Source organism: Coturnix japonica, chromosome 5 (genome assembly GCF_001577835.2).
Source record: "Coturnix japonica isolate 7356 chromosome 5, Coturnix japonica 2.1, whole genome shotgun sequence".
NCBI classification, from domain to species: Eukaryota; Metazoa; Chordata; class Aves; order Galliformes; family Phasianidae; genus Coturnix; species Coturnix japonica.
Genome location: NC_029520.1, coordinates 47,402,163 through 47,428,958, shown reverse-complemented (window position 1 = coordinate 47,428,958; position 26,796 = coordinate 47,402,163). Strand labels below are relative to the sequence as shown.

Here is a 26,796-nt window from a genome sequence, read left to right as displayed (position 1 = left end):
ATCCCATGACTGTTTCTGAAAGTGTTTTTTTTGCCAGGCCAAAGGCTGTCCACTGAAATCAGGCACCAGTGGAGAAACATCTGCTGGAGTTGTTATTCTTCTGTATGTAATTTGATTTAATCTCTGTTTCTAATCTCAATTTAAAAGCACCACGTTTTTTGGAAGGGATGTGACAATTGGTAGAAGCAGTTTTTAATGAGGCCTGTTTTCCCCACTCCTTAATGTTTTGTGGGCCTCTAGTCCTCTGTCAGTGGATCTAAGGATCTACCTCCTTGAAGGTAATAGATGAGTGTGAGCAAAAACCTGCCACACTTTTTATTGCAGACAGCAAAGTGTGGGGCAGGTTTCCTTTATGTGGAAAAAAAGCAGCTTTAGTGAACCGTTGAATGGTACTAATTTTGTGGTAGTATTTTCTATCTTAGCAGGAGGAGGAAGCCCTTCTGTGGGTACTTACTAAGTACTGTCTTTCAAGGTATTTTTTCCTACTGGACAACATGCAGAAGTTTGCTAGTTTTTTTTTCCCCACATAGGCTTATCTCTATAGGAGTAACTTTGAAAGGCTGGTGAAATCTTAACTTGTGCTTCCCCATCCTTGTTCCTTTCAGACCGCTTGTTTCCTGAGGGTTCTGCTTCAGGCTCAGGTTGTGAAGCTGTGCTATCCAAGCTCTAAACTGAGCTTAATGCCGACTCAGGTGCCGCTGGGGCAGATCTGAAGGGCCATCAAGATGTATCTTGTGGTGAGCTTTCTTGGGGCTGCCCGGAGTAACCATGCAGAGTATGCTTTAGCTTTCACAACTATCTTACCAGTTGTGCTACCTTAATCTTCACCCTTTAAATTGTGCCCCTAACTCCCCTCGAATACAGGCGGTGTCCTGAAGGCAGTGCTACCTGTCTAGATTGATTCTTACGAATCATGGAATGCCGGAGGCCCAGTTTTTAGTGAGGTAAATGGTACCTCGTGCTGCTCATGTTTGTGTAGAGCTGTGGTGCTTAGCTCAGCAACACAGATATATGTGCCAAATCACTTTCCTTTGGAGTAAGTAGTCAGAGCTGCCATCAGTCTTTCTATATATTGAACAGAAGCCAGCAGGGATTGTTTTTGACCATGGTAGATACAGTTGAAGTTTGAAGAAGAGTTGCCTAATAACTCAAGTTTTTTCTCAGTTTGTCCTTCCCCAAGAAACATAATAGGTTTTTCATAGTTAAAACAGGGTTTTTAATACTGTGTGCTGACAATTTAGTGTGGAAAAACTGCTATGAAATCAGTAAGCTTTATATTTTACTGGATACTTGTCAATCTTCAGCAAGTTACTACTTAGTAAGTGCTTGTTTTGTGCATTTCTCTTACCTTTCCTTGGATGACAGCATGTTCTGCTTTGTACCACCCAGCCTGGAGTTAATCACTCTTAAAAGACCACCTAGGCTACCATTTTCCCAGGAGAAGTTTCAAAAGCCTCTTAACCTCTGAATCTTTATTCTAGTTAGTAATACGTTCTGATTAATAGCTCCAGCTCAGCTTTTTTTCTTCAAATAGCTTTTATTTTGTGCTTCAGCAATTGGAAAGGTTGGTATGGGTGTGTTACATTCATGATTTGGTGGTTTTGGAATTGGCTGATTTCAGGTGACATTGCAGTACTGCAAAAAGGACAATCTTAACTTGATTTTTATTTCCAGTTAGAATTTCTCTCTGTTAAAACTCCTCTTTGAAAGCTGTGAGGTGTAATTATATAAGCCTGTTTTTTCTTTGTCTCTCAAACGCTTCTTAGCAGTCTCTTGTTTTAATGCTAGATGTCAGAAAAAGCAGGATACTTCATCACCTGTCTGGTGAAGATGGAGTTTAGGGAGCATAACAAATCCTTATGGATCAGGACTTGGCAGGAATATGCAAGAACTTCTTATAGTTATTTTTTTCATACAAGAACCTTCATCTAGTTGTGGTTGGTGTTATATGCTTGTATTAGTCTCCTCATGGATTGCCAGGCTTTGCATGAAGTGCCTCCTTGTCTTGTTTGCTTTTTGCATGGGTTTTTTTGTCCCTAAGCGTGGCTCCTGTTGACTTTATTTGATGACCTGAAGTTCTTGTCAAGGACAGGAATAGATTAACTGTTTTCCTTAAGCATCTCCCAGGCCTTTTGTAAAAGGAATCTGCAAAGCTGCATACTTCAGCTCTTTCCAGGCTGAAAAGTTTTGACCATTGTTTTCACTCCTTGTAGGAAAGTCATGACCTGGTCAGGGCTCACTGAAGCCATGCTGCTCCCCAGCACCTTCTGTTACGGAATTGCTCAGTGACAAGACAGTCTGTGTTTTTTTGTGTTCCCCCTCTTTCTTTGGCTAGAGCCAAAGCATCCAGCTGCCCTCAGAGTCTTAAGTAGACAAGATGTGGATGAGAGCTGGGGACCTCATCTCCTGCTGTAATGTGATCAAAACTTGTGCTGAACTTGTGAACACGGCTTGCTTGGATAGAATGAACTGGCTCTAATGGATTGAATGAGTAGAGTTGGTCATGGAATCAGCTTAGATGTGTTTTGTGAAAACTTGCTTCTCAGAACAAACCTTTGCAGAAGGAAGAACAGTCACAGGTGTCATTAACAGGATTTTATGACATGCTCTGAGAATTGGTTCGCATTTAGCAATGTTGGAAGCTTAAATGACAAGATTTGAGATGTTTCTTCAGTGTTGCTATTGATGTACTTAGTTTTATGAACTATTTGTTCTACTGAGATGTGTACACAGGAGAGGGAGCGCAGACAGAAGGCTCTTGCTGTGAAATAGGAGTGTTTCAACAAAACTGATTAATGGAATAGCTGGTAGGTTGGGTTGATATTAAATATTTAATCTCAGCAATAGAATGGTATTGCAGGACTCTTGTACTTGAGGTAACAACTCTCTGCTCTTTCTTTTTCTTGCTTAATTCTGGAGATGTAAGCAAGAGGTTTGGAAATGAATTCTGGGTGGTTTGTTCAGGTGGCTGCAAATGACAGTTTAGGCTTTGGAGGTGGAACTTCATCTCTGCTGCATTCAGAGATTTGTGTATGTTGGATTTGGAGAAGGGAAGATGGTCTGGGGTGGGGATGAGTAGCAGACTGCTATAAAAAGCAGGAGTTGCTTATATTCAGCAAGACTAGCATTAACACTATGCATGTAGTGGTGAAAGGAACTGTTAAAGTAGGGATGGGCTCTTCTAGTACCTTTACTGTTTCCAGTGAGTGGAATAGGAGCTAGCAGCTTTTCTTCAGATAAGACTACTGCCTGTGCAGATTTCCTGCAGCTTTGCTAAATGAGAAACTAATTACTTGCTCTTGGTGCTGTGAAAGCCTGGTGAGGCATGTGCTCCCTACTTACTGGATGAAGAGACCGCTGTCAAAGTTCAGGGCCACTGGTGAGGTTTTTGGGAGCAAATAGTACTTCTGAGTTGTCATTTGTTATAACGTTAAATTAACTGAGGTTTGCTTTGGGTGCTAAATGACAGGCTTGTGGGTTATCTTACATATAGGTGAGAGCTTAGTTGGCTTTGTAAATGATCTGAAGTGACTGTTTATGCCTTCCTTTGGAGATCTTTAGTTATAGACACTGACTGTATTTTATCCTCTTCTGAGCTACCTGAAAATGGGACCCTGTTTCTACAGATATTAGGTGTTTTCCTGTGAAATCTGAAGGCCTGTCAGGTTGCCTTCTAGTATATCAGTAGGATGCAAGCATCTTCAGGCCTTCCCTTGAAGGTCTTCCTCCAGCTGCACTATTGAGTAACACACTGTTACATCTAATAGTTTGATTACCTTGATGAGAAGCCCACAAACATCTGTATGCTGCCAGTTAGATGTTATAATACCCCTTTGAGTTCCTTCTTGAAACAGTTTTCATTTAGATACCTAATTCCTCGAGCCAGTTGCTGGGTTATTTTTGTTAGCTGAATATGAGTCCCTACCTGTTAAGTATTAACTCTGATTCTGACTTATTCACCTGTTGTTTTTATTTGTGCTCCTTTGCCAGTGAGATGATGACTCTTAATAGTCTAGACATCTTGATTTTTCCCCTTGCCACCCCCATATGCACACACATGTACACACCCCTCTATTTTTTGAGCTTGCTTTGTTTAGGGGAGGAACGAGGTGTTCAAGCTCATGTAGGTGGAGATTTGAGCCTGCTGGCTGCTAACAGTGTTAAAAGTACCTTCCCTTTTCTCCCTTCCCCACCTCCCAGGTGTTGTAGGCTTCCTAAAGAGGGTCAGGTGGGGCTCATCTGTAAACAGCTCCCCTCTAAGGGCAATGAGGCTCCAAAGCTTGTAAACATCGCCCTGCTTTTGTGACTTGGCCAAGAGAAGTATAACTTCAGTAATTGCTCTCAAATAGGCGACTTAAAGTTGCTCAACATCTTTCTGTTCTCTGCTGCCCGTGTTTGCAGTACTCCAAACCAGCCTTCCGCAACGCTCCTGACAGAACACGATTGTTTGCTCCTGGTTTCCTAAGGGAAGGCTTTTTGTTTAGGCCTCACCATGGTACTTCTCGAATGAAAAATGAGGATTTATAGGGGAGGTCCTATTATAATTTTGTGTTGGAATGATGTTAGCTTTCAGCAGACAAGTTCTTGCATGCATGTATGTCTGAAATTGCTGTGAAGCTTCAAAATTGAGCTTCATTCTCTCTTTCTCCTGTATCCTTTGCCTGTATAACAGGACCTGGGGAGTGAGGAACACTATGAGGTCTCTGTTATATCTTTGTCACAACTGCTTTGAAAAGAACAGCCTGTGCAGTTGTTCTGTATGTCTGCCCTTAAAACTGTGCTGAAGATGGACCTTCTCTGAATCCTTCTCTTCTCCCTGTGCTTGCAATCTGGTTTATTTATGAGGAAGTTGTAAGGGCTTACAGAGCTGCTGGGGAAGGAAATGGAATATGCTTGCCTTTTAAGTCAGCTTTTTCCATGGCAGTCAGGCTGCTTGGGGGAGGAGGGGGGGCGGGTAATTTAAAGAGGGGGAAAAAAAGAGCCACCAATATTTTTTCCCCTTTGTTTTTACTGTGTTTACTTCACTCTTGTAGGAGGTTTATCTCTTTAAATAAAGAAAATCTGGGAATTGGCCACGCTGATCAAGAATTTAGAAACTCTATCTGAAGAACTGTTAGAGATTTCTTAGCCTAACTTCTTTAACCTTGGGACTGAAGCGTGAGGCTGTTTTGACCTATTTTTACCATCAAAGTATTCAAATCCTTAAGTTGCTTATTCGTGACTGAGGTTTGAAAGGAAATGGAAGTGATTGCTGGTGAGAGCCTGTGCTTACAGCATAGCAGTCTGTTGGACAGGAAGGTATTGTGGGCTCCAGACTTGTGTGGGAGCAGTACTTATTTTCTAATCTGTAGTTGGTTTCTGATCTCTTGGGGTGTTGCTTATCTGTAGAAACTCCCAGGCAAAATTAGTTGATTAGAGAATTTTAGTTGAAATCGAGAATATCAGAGTAAGTATGTAAATACAGAACAGCTTGTTTGACTTTTGTATCACTTTCCTATTGTTTTCAGCTCAATATTTTGTGGTTTTGGGGAGGTTTTGTGTTTAAAAATAGAAATTCTTTTCCTGATTGGAAGTACTGTCAGAAGGTTGGTCATATGAAAAATGAGACTTCTGTCCATTCAAAGAACATCTTTAAATGTTGATTCACAAATGCCAATGTGATAGTTGGTGTAAAGACAGTGCAGAACCAATATTACAGGTTTTGTTCTCCTCCTTTCCATGGGGAAGAGGTCATTGGGATAGTGTGGGGAGTGTTTTGTTTAGTGTAAGCAGTGGAATAATGCTTTGAAGTTGTTTTCCTAGGAAAAGCACAACTGAAGCAGCACTGTCAAGTTAGTAGAACAGACTGAAGTTGTATCTTTCCAATGGGGTTAGCTTACCTGTTTAATTAACTCCTAAGAAAACAGTTCTTTTGTGAAGCCATGCTCTTATGCAGGTATGTGCTGATGTACTTCTCTGGTAGCCCTCAGCACACTGTGTTTCAATTTAGAGAGCACCAATGCTGTATTGTGTTTAATTCTTTCTGGGAGGTGAACCTCTCATTGCAGTACTGTTCCCTCCAAGCCATCCCTTTCCAATCTGTTTCATGATCACTTGCAAAGTATCTTAATTGTATTAGTTGAAATGGACAACTAGGCTGTGCTAGACTTTCCATTGGAGGGTTACTGACTAATACTTGACTAATGCAAGCCAGAGTAGAGCTCTTACAAAATGAATGTCTGTTCAAGCTAAAAGAGCTAATAAATATTTATATTTAGTAGCTTTACTAAACCTATAGCTCTTAACTCTGGTTATCAAGTAGGGTTACAATATGGGTGAGTGTGTGGATATCAGATTCCCTTAGTAAATGTTTGTGATGGCTGAGCTGTAACTGGAAAGCCCTCTGTGCAGCGTATCATAAGCATGTTCATTGCTTCTTTTCATACTTTCAGCTGTTGTTTTAAAGTGAAAGTTTGAAAGAATTAAATCAGCTCTTGTGTGATACTCAATGTGTTATGGAGGGGGAAAGTGTTTTGTGAGCTGGAGGAGCAGGGTTCAGTTTCTTGCTTTGAGGAGCCATAACTGCAACACAACAATCTGTTGCCCTACTGCAGAGCATAGGTCATGTTGGTAGCCTTCCTGTCTCTTCTGCAGGGAGAATAGACCTGTAATCAGCTGTTTTTCAGTATATGTTCTTATGTCTGTTGGGGATGTTTGGGTGGTGGCTGAACTGTCTTGGCTGAAACTGATTTGTAAATGAATGTGCATTAGTCTCTAAATACTCTTTGCTGTGACTTCACTAACATCTACACTCTGAAGTGTAATTAAAAGCCCTCCTACTGTGCTGAGCTCTGTATGCTCAACTTTTCTCAACAGTGGAGTGTGTGACCCACAAGGAGATAGGGGGAAATCAAGGATACAGGATGCCATGATGTTCAAGGATCTATTGCTGTGTCTGTATTGTGAATGTTCCTTTTAGGCTTTGTATAAATAGCCACATAACTCCTGATGATCACCAACTGGTAGAGTAGTTGGTGATGATGGACCAATGGCTTGCAGAGCATCTTAGGATCTGTGGACTGTCTCTTTATTCACACCTTCCTGCACATGTTGTTACTCAGTTTCCCACAAATGCTCTACCACTTTAGGTAAAGAAAGAAGTCTCCTTTCAGGTGGGATGCTGGGAAGGCATAGTTGACCAAAGCAACAAGTCCAGCATAGACTTTTACTGCCTTAGCCTGTGTGGGCAGTTGGATGCAATGGCCAATTTGCAGCAGGAAGGACCAGCCCTTACGTAAGATGAATAAATGGACATCTGGAAGCACTTGAGCACTCCTTCGTACTTCTAATAAAAATCAGTGGAGCATAGGAAGGCTGAGGGGTGTGTCATGAAATCAGTTGTTAAACACAGGAGAGGTGGATATAGGATTTAGAGTCAAGCATAAATCTCTGCGGGGTTGTACATAGAATACACTTCAGCTTTCATATCCAAAGTAAGCAGACTTGAAAATGCCAGATGACAACACCAGGATAATACTATATAGTTCTTACTTTCTGATATTATTCATTTTACGTTTATTTCTCAGGCAGCAATTTTGAAGAACATAATTAGTAGTAATTTTCAGTTTTCAGACTATAGTAGGATCCTGCCCTTCACTAAATGCTGAGCTGGGGTCATAATATAATAATAATAATCAATACTAATAATAATAATAAACTGCTCTTTCAGCTGTCTTCTTCCAAATGTGGCTGTAGCTCCAGTATGGCTCTGTCCAATGTAGTTGCTGCTGAGCTTCCTTGAGTGCACTGTGACTATTTGCCAGTACAACTTTCTGCATTCCAGTGATTCCCTAATGCCTGAAGTTAAAAGTCCAGAAGATACCTTTTTCTAAAGGGCATAGTTTGTGGTTTGTGTTAAAGTGATAAAAGAATAGGTGCTCATTTCAGGATACTTTGAGTAGGCTGATCCTCTCTGGACCCCTAGCAAAGAGCCTTACTGTATGCACTTACATGTGCATCTCTTGCTGCATCAGTAGAAATCCTAAACACCTATGAAAAACAGCTGGATTCTTACCTTATGCTCATCTTAAAGTGTTCTTCATTTCTCAGCTGGATGTACCCATGTCCATATGAGTTCATAAATTGCTTTTAGCCTGTGAGATCTGCACACACCAACACTTGGCTCTGCTAGTTTTAATGAGTTTTAGGGCTTTTTTTTGTGTGTGGCTTGCCTCTAGCCTCCAGGCATGAAGAGGTTTACGTGGGGGTTTTAGGACAGTGCATATAGTAATTGTTATTGATACTGATTTTAAGTGTATGTGAGAAACTTTATTTTAACTTGGATGAGTTGGAATCTCTCAGAGCTGAAGTGCCTCACAGCTGCTCTTGTTAAACATAAGACACATAAACATTGCATCTGTGTGTAAGGTAATTTTTTCCTAAATAATCTTAGTATCTAAATGTCAACACATACACTGTGTAGTTGGTCATAAAACTGAGGAAGAACTACTGAAGCCTTTCTTTAGTGAAGTAACGCTATTTAGGTTTAAGACTGTCTAAAGTGATTCTTATCTTCTTCTTGGGGAAAGTCTACTACTGTCTGTCTTATTTCTTTTTATTTCTTTGCTTTTGGTCTTGAGTTGTTAGTCTTAAATTTCCCAGCTATTTCCCAAGGTTCAGAACCCTTCACTTTGTTAGAACCCTTTAGGGATTCATCTGAAAGGATTTTTGTGCCTAAACAAAGCTGAGAATTAAGAATTAAATGTAGTGGGAGGAGAAAAAATAATAACTCGCCTGTTGGTGTGTGGGGGAAGATGTTTTTGTTTTGCTGCTAGCTTGCTTTGCCCCATAATTTTTAATGCTTTATATTTAAACTTTTTGGGAAGATGCCTTCAAGGGCTTTCACATGACATCCAAGTAGTGAAATTTCAAACTACTTTCAGTTGGCTTTTGTATAGTAATACCTGCTTATTCCAAAGCACTGTTTGTAGCATGTAATAGTGTTTTTTATTGTCTAATTGGTATCTTGTTTCTTTTCAGAGATCGTTCACACTAATACTAGAAGCATGGGACTGGGATAATGATACAAAATCTGGTGAGTATCTACATAAGCTTGGAGTGGAGTTTTCACTTGTTTTGTGTAGACAGATCAGTGGGGGGGAATGTTGCCATCAGACATCATTCCAAATCAGTCTGAATGCAAGCATGCAATCTAAGCAAAGGATATGTGCATATCACAGCTGAGAAGCTTGTAGCAGCATCTTTGCAAAGTTACTTCTGAGAAGAAAAGTGGTAGACCCTGGTAAATGGGAAGTGTAATACGTGATTTTAAATTTCAAGGACAGCCTAAAAGTTCTGGTAAGCCCTTTTTTCCTTCAGGGTGGCAGTCTATGCTGTAGAACCTCTCTTCAAATTCTCTTTAGTTCATCCATCACTGCCTTCTGTGGTAATTGGTGATCAGATAAACATAAGCATTCTTGTTCCCAATAAAGAAAATATTCTGGGTGTTTTTGAAAGTGTTATAATTTCTGGTATTATTTCTTCCCCAGTACTGAAAGTTACCTTCTTTCTGGTCTGTAAATACTAATCCTCATTGTCAGAGCAGGGGTATCGCTGTGAAGGAAAAACAGGATTACTGTCAAAATGCTTCAAAATAATTTGAAGGTGTTGGTTGCTGTATTGTTGCTTAAGTAGAACTCCAGATTGAGCCTGCTTGTTGGTAAGGGCTTAGAAACTTGTCTCAAAATAATCAATGCATTGCTGCAAGTGAGCTTCACGCTTTCTGTTAATGACTATTTAATCTTGGCTGGGACTATTACAGAAAAAGTGAAGTGTTTGGACATGGAGATAGCAAAGATGTGTATCCATGTGTTATTTTCTATATTCTGTTCTTGGCTGATGTCTTTGCAGTTTCAGTGAACATTCTCCTTCAAAGTAAGACTTCTGTGAATAACAGAAGTCAATCTTAAATTACAGTTTAGGTCTCTGAGAAGCTGCTAATGAAAGGTGAAGTAGCCTTTTGTGTAGGTTGCCAGAAAGGTTCTGTGAAGTTACGTTGTGAGGTTAAGCATTTCTGTAGTCTGCTCACCAATTCTGTGAGGTATTTTCTCTCCAAGAGAAGATTTACAAGGGAAAACCTACTGGAACACTTCATTAGGACAGATGAATTGGAATACATGTGTAAGAGAGCAGAAATCAATGTAGCATCTTATCCGGAGAAGAGATGATGTCTTTCTGCATCCTGGAGTTGTGAAGAGACCATCTGTGGAAGGCTGAACTCCCTATTGTATACCGAATGCTGAGCTGATCTATGGCTCATATTATGTGTCTTCTGTTGTGAGTGTAAGGAGGCTTAAAATGTTTGCCAGTCTCTTTATGGACTGGTGATGGCTCCGAAGTCCAGTTGTGTATTCCTGTAAGGAGGATTAGTATAAGGCTGACAGTTACAGTGATTGCATTTGGACTTTTGAGTAGGTATTTAACAAAGAAACCTGTTCCAGAGGACAACTTTGAAGGTTTTTAGAGCAGTTATGCTTCCCTCTCTGTATGTGCTGGTATCTCGTTCTTTTTTTGTGCTCATCAAAAGCAAGCTGAGAGTGCTCATAGCATATCTATGAAATACCCATCTCAAGGAAAAGTCTGTCAGGGTAAATTTATCCCCTGCTATTAATCATAAAGTGTGAACCACAAAAGGGGCTTAAAAACGTGGATCTGCAGACTGCTCCTGTGCTTTCCTCCTCTGTGCAGCAGCATTGGCAGAACTGCATGGAGCCGTGGGTTGCAGGGAGCTTGTGGCAGTGTAGTGTTACTGCTTGTTTGCTTTGGGAGCGTGGAGGAGGGGGAGAGGAAACTGGCCTAGATACAGAGTCAATGTGAAGGGCCTGCTCTCTGTCATCTGTCACGGTGGTGCTTGCTACTTTCCAGGTAAGTCATTTGACTTGGCAGACTTGTAGTTGTATAGCAGAGGTCTTGGCAGTGCCTCACCCACTGCTGCCATTACAAAGCAGACTGGCATCTTCACTGGGAAGTAACTTTCCATTTGAGTACTTGTCTACTGTGGGAATGCAGTGATTGCCTTCCTCTTTCATCTTAGTCTATAAAAGACTGGTCTGCCCTTGCAGCTTTAAAGTGATTGCTTGAAAGATGTTGGAGGCTCTTGAGATGGGCACTGCCTGTTCGCTTGGGCATGGAGGTTGTGTGTAGCTGTGTTTGTCTCTTTGCAAACAGCTGCCAGCAGCATTTGTGTTGCCTTGGAAGAGGCTTGCTATAAGTGTGTGGTTGCTAACAGTTAACTATGTTAGAGTGAGGCTCTTAAATATAGTTGAAGATAAGGATTCCTCTTAAATTGAGAGCTTTGGGAATGATAATTAGAGGGAATTTTGAGCCATCATTGCCTTTTGTGTAAGTTTTGGTGTTGCTGTCTGCTATTCTAGAGATGCTTCTAGGAAACATTTTTCAGTCAAGGAAAAGAAGCCTGTTTCCTCTGAAGCATATGAGCAAGAGGTTAGAGTACTGTGTGCTGCTCTTTAACCAGTAATCCAATTCAGTTATATGGCTTGTTGCCTTTACCAAGGGCTAAACCTGCTATGGGGGGGGGAGCTTAAGCTGAATTTTATGATAAACCAAATGCGGGGAGCCAAGCTGTCTCAAACCTGTCTCCTTATATTCCACTACTGTGGTAAAATACCTTCAGAATCGCTTAAGCATTGTTGAGGAGGAGGGAGAAACCTTGACACACGTTGTTTCCCTGTGGCTATATGATAGCTTTGGGAAATGCACTTATTTGGGATGAGTATTAAATCTGAAGAAAAGCAGGATCTTTTATTCTCATGCTTACTGTGGTAATTATAACATTAGGAACTGGATGTCTTGGAGCTGATTTTTGTGTGCCTTTGTGGTTTAGGGTGATTGTAGAGTGTATAGCAGGGGCTGATGCAGCCATTTTAATGAGCCTGTGTTGCTGCTAACTGGAGAATAGGTCTGTAATACATGTTGTTTCTGTTCTTTGGCCTTCAAGTGACTTTGCATTTTTTTGTCAAGGTTTTCAGATCAATAGTCATTAGAGAATGAGATTATGGAAGGATGTTCAATCTAGAATCTAATCACGAAGCTTTTAAAAGTGGCTAGTGGGATGATTCAGGCACAGACAGAAGGCGGGCAGCTTCCTCCAGCCTGTGGGTTTCTTGTCTGCTCTGCTACTGATAAATGCTGTAGGATGGCAGAGGGCTTCACTTGTTAGGAATTAGAGAGTTAAAGATTGCAGCTGATTTCAGTATGTCTGTATAGCCATGAAATGCTTTAGACGGACTAGTCTGGACAAGCATGAATTGTAGCCTGTAGGTACCTTTGACTTAATAATTGGAGAACCATTTGTTGCTTAATCAAACATGGCTTTTACTTTCTTATTTCAGTATACTTTCTAAGAGGAAAGATTTGTATTATCAAAACAAGCTTGAAAAAAATAAAGTCAAGGAACAGTGCATGCAGTGCCCATTACTTCTGTAGCTTTTCTTTAGTATCTGAGAAGTTGTCACTCGAGTTCTCTGTTGCTGGTGGGAAGTGCAGCTTTAGTAGCATGTGCATAGGCCAGTTCCGTGCTGTCAGTAACTTCCTGGGCACTTGGTTTATTTCCTAAATTATTCCTGTTAGACTAATTAGTATTATGTATATAGAGTGCACTTGCTGAAAATGATGGTTCAATATTGCTTGCTATTGGCTTGGCCTGTTTTATATTATGATGCTTAGGCTTTCTCAGTAGCATTGCAGTCTCTTGCTGTGTGCAGGCTCTTGGTTCTGCATTTCTTTTTATATGCGTTACAAAGAATTCTATTAAAAAAACAGGTTCTGAACTAGCAATATTACAGCTGTTTTGTAAGTGGGTATGAAATTGATGTACACAAGTGGGCCTTCTGTACCCTTCCCTTGTCTTAGCTAGTGCTTGGAGGTACCAGCCTGCAGGGTCACCTAGAAAAACTAGCAGTGGATGTTACCAGGTTGGGATAGAGGCTTGAGAGCTCTCATTCAAAAGCTGTTATCACTGAGATCACTCACTGCCTGTGCTTACCCTCACTGTGCTTCCTTTGTGCGCACTGTAACTGCCCCTCAGCTCCTAGTTCTGAAGCCTCTGTATCAAAATCACCTATTTTGCATTTTTATCCATCTAATTTTTTTTTAAAAAGAATATTTTGAATTGGCAGTTCCATAATCTTGTACTGTAATACAGTATATAGTATATATACTCTAATCTTGTCCTGTGAGGCTGCTAAGTATTTCATGCACATTTAATATCAGTGAATTGAGGCTGGAAGTAGCAGTGATGCTGCTTTCTGAGGGCAATTGCAGGATGTTTGTGAGTATGGCAACAAGTGTTTATTGCCGTGGTGGTCATAATTATCTGCAGTACCACAGAGGATAAGCAGGATGTAGAGACCAGTCTCTTGACGGTCCTTGGTTCATGTCTGTGTCTTCTCAAAGAGCTCAATACCAACTGGACAGAATATTCTATGAAATTCTTGCTGGATGTTTTGCCCTCTGTGTAGAAAACAAGGAAATGGAAATAACCTGATTGATGTCTATCATGCAAGCCTATTAGAACATTTACCATTGCTTAGTAAATCTGCAGCGTATTAAGGGTGTACTGAGTACTGCAAGGGTGTATTGTCTTGTTTTATTTTTAAAATTAACTTTATATCAGAGAACTGTTACACGAGTATCTCAGCTACTAGATTAAGCATATTTTGTGATGTTATAAGTAAAAAAGGAAGCAAAAAGAGCCTCAGATCAAGATAACTGCTGGTTGTCAGCATGTGGGTGTGGTATGTTTGGCTGCCTTGAAAAATAAGCTATTTCCTAAGGATTATGTTCCAGGGTTTTTTTTTTAATGTTTCCTTTAGGACACTTTTTTAAATTGGCCTTCCTGTAATGAAGCTTGCAAGGCAGAGGAAAATTCACAGTAGATTTTTATCACTTAATTTCTTTACTAGGTTTTCTCTTAACTCACAAAATACATTTGGTTTGAGTTTATATGTTTGTGTGCTATCAGAATATCACCTGTTGAATTTACTGCTTTTTTTTAATATAAAATAGGTGAAGACTTGTTAATAGAACGAGTGGCACATGCAGGCATGATCAACCCAGAAGATCGATGGAAGACACTGCAGTTCAATGGTCCTGTTGCCAATTTTGAAGTACAAATAAGGGTGAAGTGTGATGAAAATTACTACAGTGCTCTGTGCAATAAATTTTGTGGCCCTCGAGATGATTTTGTTGGTCACTATACGTGTGATCAAAATGGCAACAAAGCCTGCATGGAAGGATGGATGGGAGAAGAATGTAAACAAGGTACTGTGTTTATTTCTTTTTCACTTATACCAACAACAGAACTAAACTACTGTAAGGATTTCTATAGTCTCAGTGCTATATCCTGTTAATTTTAACTGATATAGCTTTATCTTTTGCATATGTGTCTTTGTCAAAGCATAGCAACTTTTGCCTGTTGTTTCATCTTGAAATAAGTTTGAAAAATGGCTTTCAAGCAACACAAAAAAACCCTCTACAATGTAGCTTAGGGCAGGGTATGCTTTTCATGGTGTGTGCTATAGGGGATGCACGAGGAATTCAGAATTTGAAGAAATGAGGTATCTTGTCTCTCATTGGCTTTATTCAGAAGGAATGTTTCTTCAAAGGAAAATGATGCACTGTCTATAAATGTGAGATTTTAGTGAACAATAGTGGTAACAGTAATACTGTCGGCTTCTAATCCTTTAGAAATCCCCTGTAACACTTTCAGGATTTAAGAACTTTAAATTTTAATGTATGCAAAGCTGAAAGCTTTTTGATAGCTCTTAATGTGAACAGAGATTCAAGCGTAGTCATCTTTTTTAATGCACTGCTGATCTGCTATTAAATCTCTTTGTGTTTTGCCTCTAGTCTCACAGTGAATAATTAGTGCTAAAATAACTTGACATACTCCCCTTTCTGTTGAAGGCCTTTTGTTTTTGTTTTGTTCCTTTTCCTCTTCAGTAAAAGCTGTTAATGAGAGGGAAGACCATCTTCAGGGCTTAGTAAAGGGCTTGTAGTATATCCTATGGTGTAATGTCAGTCTAATTGGTTTAAAAAAAAACAAAACAGCAATCCAACAAAAACACTTATTTGATAAATATTCCGGTACTGGCACTGCATACCTGTTCAGTTTGCTGTTAGCTTTCCTAATGAGTTACCCTGAATTATTTTTCACAAACAATAGTGTTGTCTTGTAAATTCTCTCACCAGACCATCAGGACAAATGTGCCCAGAGATGGTCAGCTTTGCACAAGCAACAAACAGGTTGCATCACAAAAGCCATAGCTGAACACTTGAGATTGCTGCTGTACTGGTGGATGACACTGCTCAAACTAACTAAAGCCTAAACCCTCCCTTTTTTTATTTGCAGCTGTGTGTAAACAAGGATGTAATTTGCTCCATGGGGGCTGCAGTGTACCTGGGGAATGCAAGTAAGTCTGCATGCTTGAATATTTTTTGAGTACTAATATTTCTAGTGATTATTGTCTGTTACTGCTCTGTGAAGGCTTACTTTAAAAAGAGCTGTACAAATGCATGGATGTTATTAGATAGGATCACAAAAGTCTGCTCATTGTTGTGCTCTTGTGTAAAGGATGGATTTTTTTTGCCTCATGTAACTGTAAACTATGCGTTTATCAAATGAGAAATATCCTCTTCTTTTTTTAAAGTCCTGAGGAGCTTTCATCTCTATGTACTGTTTTCTCTCCTTAAATAAAAAGGGAAACTGGTATGACTGGTATGAATAGAAAATGCTCACTGTACTAGAGCACAGAATGTGTATATATCGTGGAAACAAACTTTTCCTTGGAGAAGCTTTTTTGATAGTAATGATGATAACAGTAGAAACCTCAACCTGAAGATTGTACCCCATGTGAATATTCTTGGTCCCTAGATATGAAACAAGTCTGAAATGTTTGTGTTACTTTTGTCATTAAGCAGACTTTGAGAGTAGGTTATTTTCATTCAGGTTCATGCATTTCATGTGGTGTGTTGAGGGGAAACAGGTCCTGCTTGTGTGCTGTTGAAGAAATGGAACTGGTCTACTTGCAAACGTGATCCTTCAAGTTCTTTGGTTTTAAGCTATATTGAATCTTTTCGCTTGGGGTGGGTGAAATAACTGGCTTTCTGAATACCTGAGGGCTGGCAAATACTGTTTGAGTCAACCTATGACAGTTTAAGGCAATTCTGCTTTGTTCTCCTACTAGCGAATAGCATGACTATCACAGAGACGGCAGAAGAAAGATGCAGTTGGCCTAACTCTGCTGGCTTTGAGGTGCTGTGAGTGAGCTCTAGAAGCAGATGTGTGAACTAGTCCTATTCTGCTGGAGAGCTTGGAGATTTCTGACACTGGAGTAATGGAAATTCTTAAATAATTTAATCTTAGTTTCAGGCTGCCTTAAAACTTTTTCAGATGCTCCTGACTTGTAGAAGATTGTGTTGTAGTTCTCAAATCTGACTGAAAATTCTGTGCTAGCTCAGTATATGAAGTGCAGTGTGGTGCTGTGAATAGGCAGTTTCACTTCTGAAGAACTAAAAATTTCCCTGAGAAGATTCTTCAAGGCAGATGTTTATCTAATCCCTCATTTCCTTTGTGAAAAAGTATTTTTAATGGTTTTTAGGCTCTTATTGTTGGAAGTTCTCATTGTCATCTTAAGTCTTGTGTGTATTCTTGTTGCTTCTGATGATCTTTACTGAGCAAGAAATACTTCTTTTCTTGAGCCTACCAAGAACCTTGAGAACTTATTCTGCTGGCTCCTGCTTCATCTCAAGGTTTCTTGAGTTCTTTATCTATCCAAAGAGTTTTCTAGGAGCCTGTGAGTGTTTGCTTTTGGAATGCACGAGCCTTTGAATAATGATGAAAGCAATGAGCTTATGGCAAATGTGAAACCCTGGGAGTAAAGAGTTGGTTTCATTGTGAACTTTCATTTCTCTGTGACACTTGCTGTATTGGGAGGAACAGAAATTGGAGAGTGGGAGGAACACTTTGAGGAGGGAATACAGAGCCACTGGAGATGAGGTATGGGTTCTTAGGATACCCCTTTTTTAAAGGTGTCTGTCAGAAATTTGTGTTGTGAACAAATTCCTTCCTACACATCGTGTCAGGGATGTGAAGAAGCATCTAGGTGCCCCTTCCATTCTGCCCACTTTAACAAACCTTGCCAAAGTAATACTGAGGCTACTGAAGGACTCTGACCAGAAATCTCACTGCTTTGGATGGATTCAGTCACCTAAAAATGTACAGGAGGAAGGAATAAGGGGCTTAATGTTCCAGATGGGTACTATTCAGTTTGTCTTAATTCTTCATATCTGTCTACTCAAGTGATAGTTGGTCAGCTGGCTGAAGACAAATAGTCTTTTCTGTGCATGGTCGCTATTTCTACTATTGCAAAAGGCTCTCAGCTCTCTGAAAGTGACTTGTTTGCTTGAGCTCAGTCATGCAGATACCTCTAGTTTGTATTCCATAATGGTTACTAGGCTATGTTAGAGGGGTACCTTCTAATCCAAATGGATAATCCTTTCTATAGAAAAACGGTGATGAACTAAAAATAAGGCTTGGAGATGTGACCTTTATCTTCAGCAGAACAAAGGAAGCTGTTACTTAAAAAAAACCTGTTTGGTGCCATTGAATTATAATCTAGATTCCTTCTTCCTGGTCTTTGGACAGTTGCCGCTGTCATTTAACAGGTGAAAACAATGTCCTTTTTTTAATTCAAAAGGAAAATGAAAATGTGAGGAAAACATGGGTGTGAGATGCGTGGAAATCTACTGGTGCCAGTTGCTGCTTCGTTGCCAAAGTGTGCAGTGGTATTTATAAATAGAGGTGGAAAGGAGTTTCCATCTTCAACTTGTATGAGCCTGCAGGTAACTTCAGCAGTGGCTCTGAGTTTTACCCCCTGTGCTTTGATATTTTCTAGAGTAATTTAGGGCTGTTCTTGGATTAAATGTTCTAGCATGACCAAGTCTTTGCTGTAGCTGAATGACTGCAGACTGCTCATAACTTGCAGGCCACTAGCTGTAGCTGAATCTCATCAGCTGAGCAAATACAGATGCCTCTTCTTTAGAGGAGCTAATAGAGCGATGTTAAGTTTGCTATTTTCTTGCATTTTTATTCAAATAAATGAAAAACAAATATCAGACTTCAAGACACTTTGATGTAGGAAGTTTATTTTTGTGGTATCCCTGAGTCTGGGTGGTAGGTTTTTCTTATTCAGAAGACAGTTCAGAAGTAATGTTCAATATTTATCACAAAGTGACACCCTTGAGGAAAGCAACTTAATTGAACTGTGCTAAGATGGGGAGAATGTTGGCATTTTGGGTTTTTAATCAGTGTCTTTTCGTTTTATCCATATCCAGAGTTCAGTATTTGCTGAACTCTGTAGCCTGCAGTGGCAGACCAAGTGGTCTTGTTAACGGATTGACTTTACCAGGCCACAGTACTAGGAAGGACTGTCAAAGAAGCAACGCTGTCAAGCCAGAACAATTGATGCTTTTTGTTTGCATCATTTGAGTTGCTTCATTAAATCCCACTAAAATGTCTAGAGAAGAATGAAGTTTTATCTAATGGTCTTTAAGTGTTCTAGGCTCAGTCACCTTAGGATATTATCAAGGTGGACATGAAGAAACCACAAATGACAATCTCCTTCCATGGTTAATACTGCTGACTGTTTGGTACCATTCTTAAGCTGCCGGTAGACTGCTTAACAGCTTTATCTTTCACTGCCTTGTGATCCAGAGTGGTTGGGTCTGGCAGAAGTTCAGTTTATGCCTTGTGTCCTTTTTACATAGTCATAGTTCTTCTAGGCTGATAATATTTTTGAAAGTCCTTTTGCCTTTGCTTTTATTTCTCTTCCAAAGCAAGAAGGGATCAGTCTCTTACTGCTGCTCAGCCTGTAGTTGACTGCGTCTCTGTGGAACTGGGATGGAACATAGGCCAAGTCCTGGGGAAAGGCAGGTCTTACGTCACGCAGAGGAAGCATGGAATGTATCTTAATGAGTAATAATTCCCAGGAGAACATGAGCAAGCACAGGAAATAAAAAAAAAAATGTAGCATCTTAACCTGTCTACCTTAGTAGACAGACAAATTAGAACAGCAGATCAAAAGATGTAGTGTTGGAAGTGTTTTTACCATGGATATCAGGTTCTCAGTGTTGCTTTTAACTCTGGTTTGTTCCTGTGGCCTGGATGTCTGTTTGCAGCTGGAAGGCATTAGGTGTGCTCCTGATATACTTTGTCTTATGTTACCGTTTTTTTAGGTTAAACTAATCCAGTTCCTTTGTTCCAAAACAGCTCTGATGTGAACCAGCACACCAACAGGAAAGATCAGGCAGTTCACTGAGAAAGCATGTTCCTGATGTGAAGTAGTTGCACCCTAAGAGCCACTTACTGCAAGCAACCCTTATGTTCTGGGTAAACCATGTTGAACCATCCCCTCTATCATCTTCATCAAACTAAATAAGACACTGGAGCATGAATGTTAACTTTCAGTAACTTTATTGTAGGAGGAACAGGTTTGTAGGAAAGCTTTGTGTTGTTTGGTCTAATAAGAGCAGTAGGATTGAGAGAAGTAGAGGAGTAATTGAAGGGTTTGTGTAGGCTAATGAGCGTCTTTTCTTGTTGACAAAACTGATTCATGCCTGTTTCAAAGGCAGGAAGGCAGAGAATGCATTTCTGTGACCTCACCAGTTCTTAGGGGATCCCATACTGCCTGTAGTACTGAGTTTGAATGCCCAGAATTGTAGGAGCAGTTAAGACCGTATTGCTCCCTGCTATGCAACAATCTTGTGGAGGATTAAACAGAGTTTCTTATAGTTATTTTAAGTAAATAGCTAATATAAAGCCATTGTTCTGGTCTATGTAACGCCATCCTGTTCGCGTCATCAGAAAACTCAGTGGTTTTCTATTTAAGAAGGTTGTTTTTCCCCCAACCTCTGAATGATGCATTTTGCTTCTGTTCTTAATGTCACTGTTTTGCTTTGTTTTCCTGTGTTCAGTATTTTGGCCACACTTTCTAATTGAAATCTGAGTGGGAGAAGGTCTCTCCATAAATCCTGCTTCAAAAAAAAGTGTATATCTCTCATCACACTGATATTTCCTCCTACGTGTTCGTAGAATGTACAAGATAGCAGGAAGATGATAATTACAAGCATGTATTGCTCTGGGGAATGTCCTCCTTGTTTCTTTGTTTTTGGGCTCCATACTTTGGCCTAGACTTCATCCATGGTTTTTATTTTCTCTGTGCTGTTGGTGGTTTAGGTATACGTACACATTAGTTGCTCAAACTTTAATGCAGAACAGAGTTGACTTAGGTATTCTGTCCTAAGCCTGTGATATGCTGTTTCTCAATCAACTCTGCACCAATGGTTTAGGATCTGCAAATAACTAGAAGTGTTTATTTCTCCTGCTCAAACAACATGAGAAGGTGGCATAAAACAGCTGAATGAATGAAGTTGACCATAGATAGCGCTGTAACTTCTTGGTGCATGACAGACTTCTTCCTTTACGATCCATCATAACAACTACTGATGGAATGTGCTTTTCAGACTGTTAGGATCCAAGTAAATCTCCTCGCCTTTCCACATCACTTTTACTGCTTTTGGAGTGCTGTCATAAAATCACAGGGAATGGAAAGATTGCTGTAGTCATCTAGTCCTGTGGTCCACCCAAAGTAGGTCAAATTAGACCAGCCTGCTCTCAGATAAAGTTCATGTTGGTTTGCTTTGCAAGAATATAGAATATAGAAAGTCTCATTTTCTGTTGCCCCCAGACTCTCCATTTAAGGAAAATGAAATCTGTGAAGCATGTCTGTAGAGTTATCAGGATCTTTTCTGCAAATTCTCAGTTCCAGAAGGACTAACAATTGTTCTTCTGTTCCTATTGCGCTCTTTGTTTTAATCCTGACCTGCAGGGAGGCTTTGGTCTGGGAGCAGATGCCTGAGCTTCAGCCTTCCATCAGGAAGTTACTAAACTGTAACAATCTATTTATGGTAGCTTCTTTTGTACTGCTAATAACCCAGCAAAGGCTGAGATTAAGCCATCTCTGATTTTGTTTTGCGGTCGGTTGTAAAGAGGAGTTAGAGCTGATGAAGTCAGCAGAGGGGAAGGACAAAGGAAGTAGAATCTTGATTCCAGTAAGAATTTTCTTTGTCCATTGAACAATGGGAATCTTTATTAATTCTCTAAATTTGGCTTTCTTATTTATTCAGATGTGAAAAACTTAGGTTGGCAGAAACTTCTTAGCTGTCCTCAGTAAGGAGAAGGGAAGGAGGAGATTTCAGCCCACTACTAGCAGCACTGATAGTTTTCCTTTGCTTTAAAAAGTGGATGTTATTTGAAAAGGAATTCTGCTTTTCTATAGATGTTCCTCTGTGCATCTTTTGAGTCTTTTCCCCTTGTTTTGACTTGATTTTCTTTAATGTTCTAATTGCATTGTGCCCATTTCTAACTTGGTTTCACTTGATCGATCACATCTTGCTCTTGGCGAGCTGAGATCTATTAAACATTATCATTGTAGAAGGAAGTGGCATTAAAGCTCTCCTAGCACCTGCTAATGTAGGATGCGACCAGACTTCCTGTTTAAGAGGAAATCCTAATTTACTCTTCCTTGTAAACTGCAGGCTGATCAGCTTACCACATAGTAACCTTTTGACTTGTAAACACTGTGTTCCTTTGATTGGGCTGCCTCTAGCCTGTAGAAATGATTTCCCTCCAGCTCGGCAGTACATTTAACAGTAAAGTTTGTGTTGAATATAATGAAAGAGCAGTAACCCTTTTCTGTTAATGCAGAGTTGAGCACACCTACAAATTCAGGTAGGTGCTTAAAATGCTTTCAAGTTCTAGGAAGGTGGCAGAATTTTTCTTTTCACTCTTAATTATCAATGCAGTGTTAAAGGAACTTGGTCTCTATTTAGGTATAGAAAACAAATAGATTTACAGTGATGTCTGTGTTGTGATGCAGACTTTCAGCCCTTGAAAATACTTGTTGTATGTGGGTGGAGAGCTGGCTCAGGCTGGGATAGTCATGGTGAAATCACTGGCAGCAGTGCCAGGTTTGGCATGGATGCTGACTTGGGCCAGGGCCAGTAAAGTGAGTTAGTGCTTTTTTTGTTGTTTATTATCAGCTTCGGAAAAGTTTTTTTCTGTCCCTGAGAAGGAAGGAAAAGATGAAATTTAGCAGGAACAGTATTTGTTTCCTCTTACTGCTAATATAGCAAAAGCAAACTGCTCCTGAAGTATGCGTGTTCTCTGGGCATGTTCTTCTGACAGCCTCACGTTAATAAAAAAAAGGTAGTTGAAGGCCTTTGGATTGCTCAAACAACTGAGGCTGGCCTATACAGATCCTGCAGCTCTGAGGCTTTGAACTGAGAGGGGAAGCTGAGGCTGAGAATTCAAAGTAGATCTGGAGCTTTATATAAGAGAACAGCTTCCTTGTGAAGATCTATGTCAGAATTCTTTCTGCCTATGTAAATAAGAATTTAAAATGCCAACTGCTGACATTAAACCTGATCTAGTGTTCTGGGGATCAATAATGCTTATTTGTGTGGTGAAAAACAAAACAAAATGCAGAAGCTAATGCCTTTAATGCTTGTTCTGTAGCATAAATATTACCTCGTTAGCATAATTTTGGGCTCCACCACAGATGATGTTATGTAAAGGTAGTTGTTGCTGAAGAAGTCCTGTGATAAAAATATAAACTACTTACATGGATTTCCAGTGGCTTTTGTTTCTGTTCTCCTTTCCCGAGGAGTACTGCTTTTGTGAATGTTGCTAAAGATATAATAGAAAAATTCCTTAAATAACTCTTGAGAAAAGTGAAAACAAAGCAGTTCATCTCCTGAAAGCATTCTCCTTTAGAAAAGCATCGTTAATACTTCATACATCAATTGCTTTTATCCTAGTATGAGATGATTATGTGATGATGGGTTTCCTTATGAAGGGACATCTGATTTCATATAACATGGTGCTTAGTTTGTTGCTATTGTGTGTAATGGGGTTGAGCAAGGTGAGTTCAGGAAGGATCTTCAGCAAGACTAGTGTGTGCCTTCTGAGTGGCAGAAATAAAACTGATCTATTGCACATTCAACAGCTGACCGTGTGCTTGAGAATGGTAAGTGTAGCATTCAAAATACCCATAATACTGATAATTAAGCAACATGTTGCTAACTTTTAACATGTCAACTTACATCTTAGGTGTCATTATGGTTGGCAAGGACAATACTGTGATGAGTGTGTCCGCTACCCAGGCTGTGCTCATGGGAGCTGTAATGAACCATGGCAGTGCAATTGTGAGACCAACTGGGGTGGCCTGCTCTGTAACAAAGGTACTTAACATTAATTTACACACACAAAAAAAGTCAAGCTGCATGATTAACTGATAATTCATTAACCACTTTTTTTTTCCTGGTAGTGTACAATAACCAGAGTATTTCTGTCTAATCCTTTCATGGCAGGTGGTGACTAAACATTGTAAGGTATAGGAAGTTTAAGACAACAGTCAGGATCATTCCAAGACTCCACTAACTTGTCCAGTTCTTTTGTTCATCCTTTCTTGTACTGTGGGTAATAGTGAGCTGACAGCATAGCTAGTGGAATATGGGGATGATATGGGTGAATGATGCTCCAGCCAGAAATGCGTCTGTATGTCTGACTAGGGATTAAAATAGTAGTATTGGGATTATTTCCTATTGACTGGCATTTCTCTTTGTCCAGATTTGAATTATTGTGGAAATCACCATCCCTGCCTGAATGGTGGAACCTGTATGAATACTGAACCAGATGAATATCGCTGTGCCTGCCCAGATGGCTACTCTGGAAAGAACTGTGAAATTGGTACTTCATGATATTGCATGTGTAACCTGAAACAGTTTTAAGCAGAACTTTGCTCTAGTTAGCCTTATTTGCACGTGTTGATAGGGAGAACTCGCTTTTTCTTTCTCTTAACGTGTTCTGGGCTTTGAGTTCATTAAATTGTATTTTCATCAGAATGTGTTCATGTTTATCAGATGTATGTTTTATTTGAACTTCTATAAACTGCTGTGTGTAGATGATATCAGAATATACTGTGAAGCTTTGGATAAAATAGATTGAATATTCTTAACTTGGCATTGAAAGTTAGCGGTAGTAAAACAGCAAGGGGAGAGATGGCTTTAAACTGGAAGAGAGTAGATTTAAACTAAATATTAGGAAGAAATTCCATACTGTGAGGATGGTGAGACACTGGAACAGGTTGCGTGGAGAGGCTGTGAATGCCCCCTCCCTGGAAGTGTTCAAGGCCAGGCTGGATGGGGCTGTGAGCAACCTGGTTTAGAGGGAGGTGGCTCTGCCTTTAGCAGGGGGTTGGAACTGGATGGTCTTTTAAAGGTTCTTTCCAACCCAAACAATAGGAAATATATTTGTCAAGTTCTAGAATGATTATTAGCAGAAGATATGTATTAGTGCCTAAAACAGCTCATAAGCAAAGCTTCCAAGGCAAAGTAAATTCATTCTACAAGCTAGGTAACTTACCTGAAGAAGTCCCAAAATATAAATGCTAGCAGCGTTCCCTTTGACTAATAAAGGGATTGCTTTTCTCTTTCCCGAAGCTGCCTTGGCCTCCAAGAGAGGAAGTATCTCAAGTGATTGTTACTTTGCAGCTCCTGCAAATGTTACAACCCTACATGGAGTGACACCAGGCAGTGCTGCCTATAATTGCAAGTAGCTCTGTTCATTGCTGTTTCCAAGAAACAGTATTAGAATGAAGCTAAACAGACCTTTGATACTTAAGCTGTTAGTGGTTTTCAGATGTCTGCCTATGTCTCACCTGCTTTGTGTCACTGAAGTGTTGTTTTTTTTTAAAGAAAAAAAAGTGCTGGAGCAGTCTGGAGGTGAAAGTGTGGGGCTGGATGAAGCAGTATATTAATGGGAAACTTTAGCTGATGTTTGTAGAGATATGGTGGCCTGTCTACCCTGAGGCTATTAATGTTAGTAGTTAGAAAATGTGATGCAGGTTTTGTTGTCACTTTCAATCAAAACATGTTTTCTAAGCACGTGAGTTCTCTTTATTTGATATCAAAGTAGTATTTAGCAAGGATGTTTCCCTCTTTCTTCCAGCGGAGCATGCTTGTGTATCTAATCCCTGTGCTAATGGTGGAACTTGTCATGAGATTTCATCGAGCTTCAAGTGTCACTGCCCATCAGGGTGGAGTGGACCAACATGTGCTATTGGTGGGTATGCCTTTACTGATGGCTGACCTCTTGGGCTAGAAGATTTAAACAACACCTAAAAAACACACCCTAATAATCATACTGTGCAGGTATGGGATTTGGAAGAAGCCATTTTGCTTTAACCTGGATTTTAACAGCTATGTGTTGGGAAACTCAAGAGATTAATGGTACTTTGTGGCCAGTGGTGTGTTAAAATCAATATGTATGTGATGCAGTTTAGATTTACAAGTTGTTCAAAAGCATAGATCACATTATCTACAGTGTTCTTAAAGGTATCTATGAAGAAATGCTCGGCTGTCAAAGTTTCTGGGAGATTTTTAAGCTATTTAGCCAAACTAAAGTAAAATAAAGTGAAATCGTTTTAAGAAACATAAACGTGAAAGATTTTTCCCTTAAAGTAGTTGGGAGAATAGGTGTCTCTGTTAAGAATTAATCTTTGCCTTGGAGCTGTTGTATACCAACACTGCTTTCTCCTTGCAAAGTCACTTTAAAAGAAACACACGTTTTCAAAACCTTGTAATGAAAGGAACACTCTGACTTCACAGATATTGACGAATGCGCATCTAACCCTTGTGCTCAAGGAGGGACCTGTATTGATCATATTAACTCTTTCGAGTGTATATGTCCACAGCAGTGGATTGGAGCAACATGTCAGCTTGGTAAGTAATTGTATTCTCTAGCTTGGAAAGCCACTGAAAAGAATTCTCAAGTAGTGAGTACTGAATAAGAGCTGAAGTTGTGTATTGCTGTTGGTATCTTAGCTCAGGTTTTAAATAGATGTTTCAAGTGAACTTGTGACCACAAGTGTGCCAGCTTAAGCTTATTTAAATAGTTCTTCTAGAATGCCCAGTAACTGCTCTGTCTCAGAATACAGCGCTGGTGATGGTAGCTCCTAATTAATGGTGGCAGGAAGTGACTTATCCTATGAAGGCAAGAAAGTGGTTTGCCTTAACTAACATGTTGCCCTTATTGGAATTTTAGCAAATGGGAGAAGTAAGATAACATGCATGTGCTATTGTAAATGAGCGTGCTTTGAAAACCTGTTGTATGTAAATGGTTTTATTGCCCTACCAATTTGTATAAGACAAGCTTCTGATGCTTGGATGGCATGGTGACTTTGCTTGGTGCTGCGGTAATCTGTTTCTGGGTTTGTTCTTTATTCTCTTCTTTCTTTTCTCTTCTTTCACAGATGCTAATGAGTGTGAGGGGAAGCCTTGTGTTAATGCTTACTCTTGCAAAAATCTCATTGGTGGATATTACTGTGACTGCATTCCAGGATGGAAAGGAGTAAATTGTCATATCAGTTAGTATTTCTTTAGTGTATATATATATTAACCATAGGATGCTTTACCCTTTTCCTAAAGGTTTAATAATGAATAATAGTGTAGATACTTGTATAAGAAAAAAGTGCTTGCTGTTAGGATTTTCCTAACTTCTAGCAAAGCTGAAAGTAGCATTTGAAGATTTAGAAAGGTAATTGGTGTTAAAATCAACTTAAGTAACTCCTAATACATCTCCTTAGAGCAAGACTGTGTGTCTCTGGTTCTGGCTGTCAC

The 26,796-nt window shown here is 39.8% G+C and overlaps 1 protein-coding gene across 2 annotated transcripts in view; it reads left to right on the top strand.

Annotated features, from left to right (window-relative positions):
* JAG2 (jagged canonical Notch ligand 2) overlaps nucleotides 1-26,796 on the top strand; it is a 55,291-nt gene that overhangs the window by 11,647 nt on the left and 16,848 nt on the right. The window contains exons 3-10 of one of the 2 annotated variants that reach the window (XM_015865665.1): nucleotides 9,019-9,073; nucleotides 14,065-14,319; nucleotides 15,410-15,470; nucleotides 23,228-23,358; nucleotides 23,747-23,866; nucleotides 25,127-25,240; nucleotides 25,786-25,899; nucleotides 26,430-26,543. In XM_015865665.1, the coding sequence (XP_015721151.1) occupies nucleotides 9,019-9,073; nucleotides 14,065-14,319; nucleotides 15,410-15,470; nucleotides 23,228-23,358; nucleotides 23,747-23,866; nucleotides 25,127-25,240; nucleotides 25,786-25,899; nucleotides 26,430-26,543 (964 nt within the window). The remainder of the gene's footprint in view (nucleotides 1-9,018; nucleotides 9,074-14,064; nucleotides 14,320-15,409; nucleotides 15,471-23,227; nucleotides 23,359-23,746; nucleotides 23,867-25,126; nucleotides 25,241-25,785; nucleotides 25,900-26,429; nucleotides 26,544-26,796) is intronic. The other variant, XM_015865666.1, reaches the window with a different exon arrangement.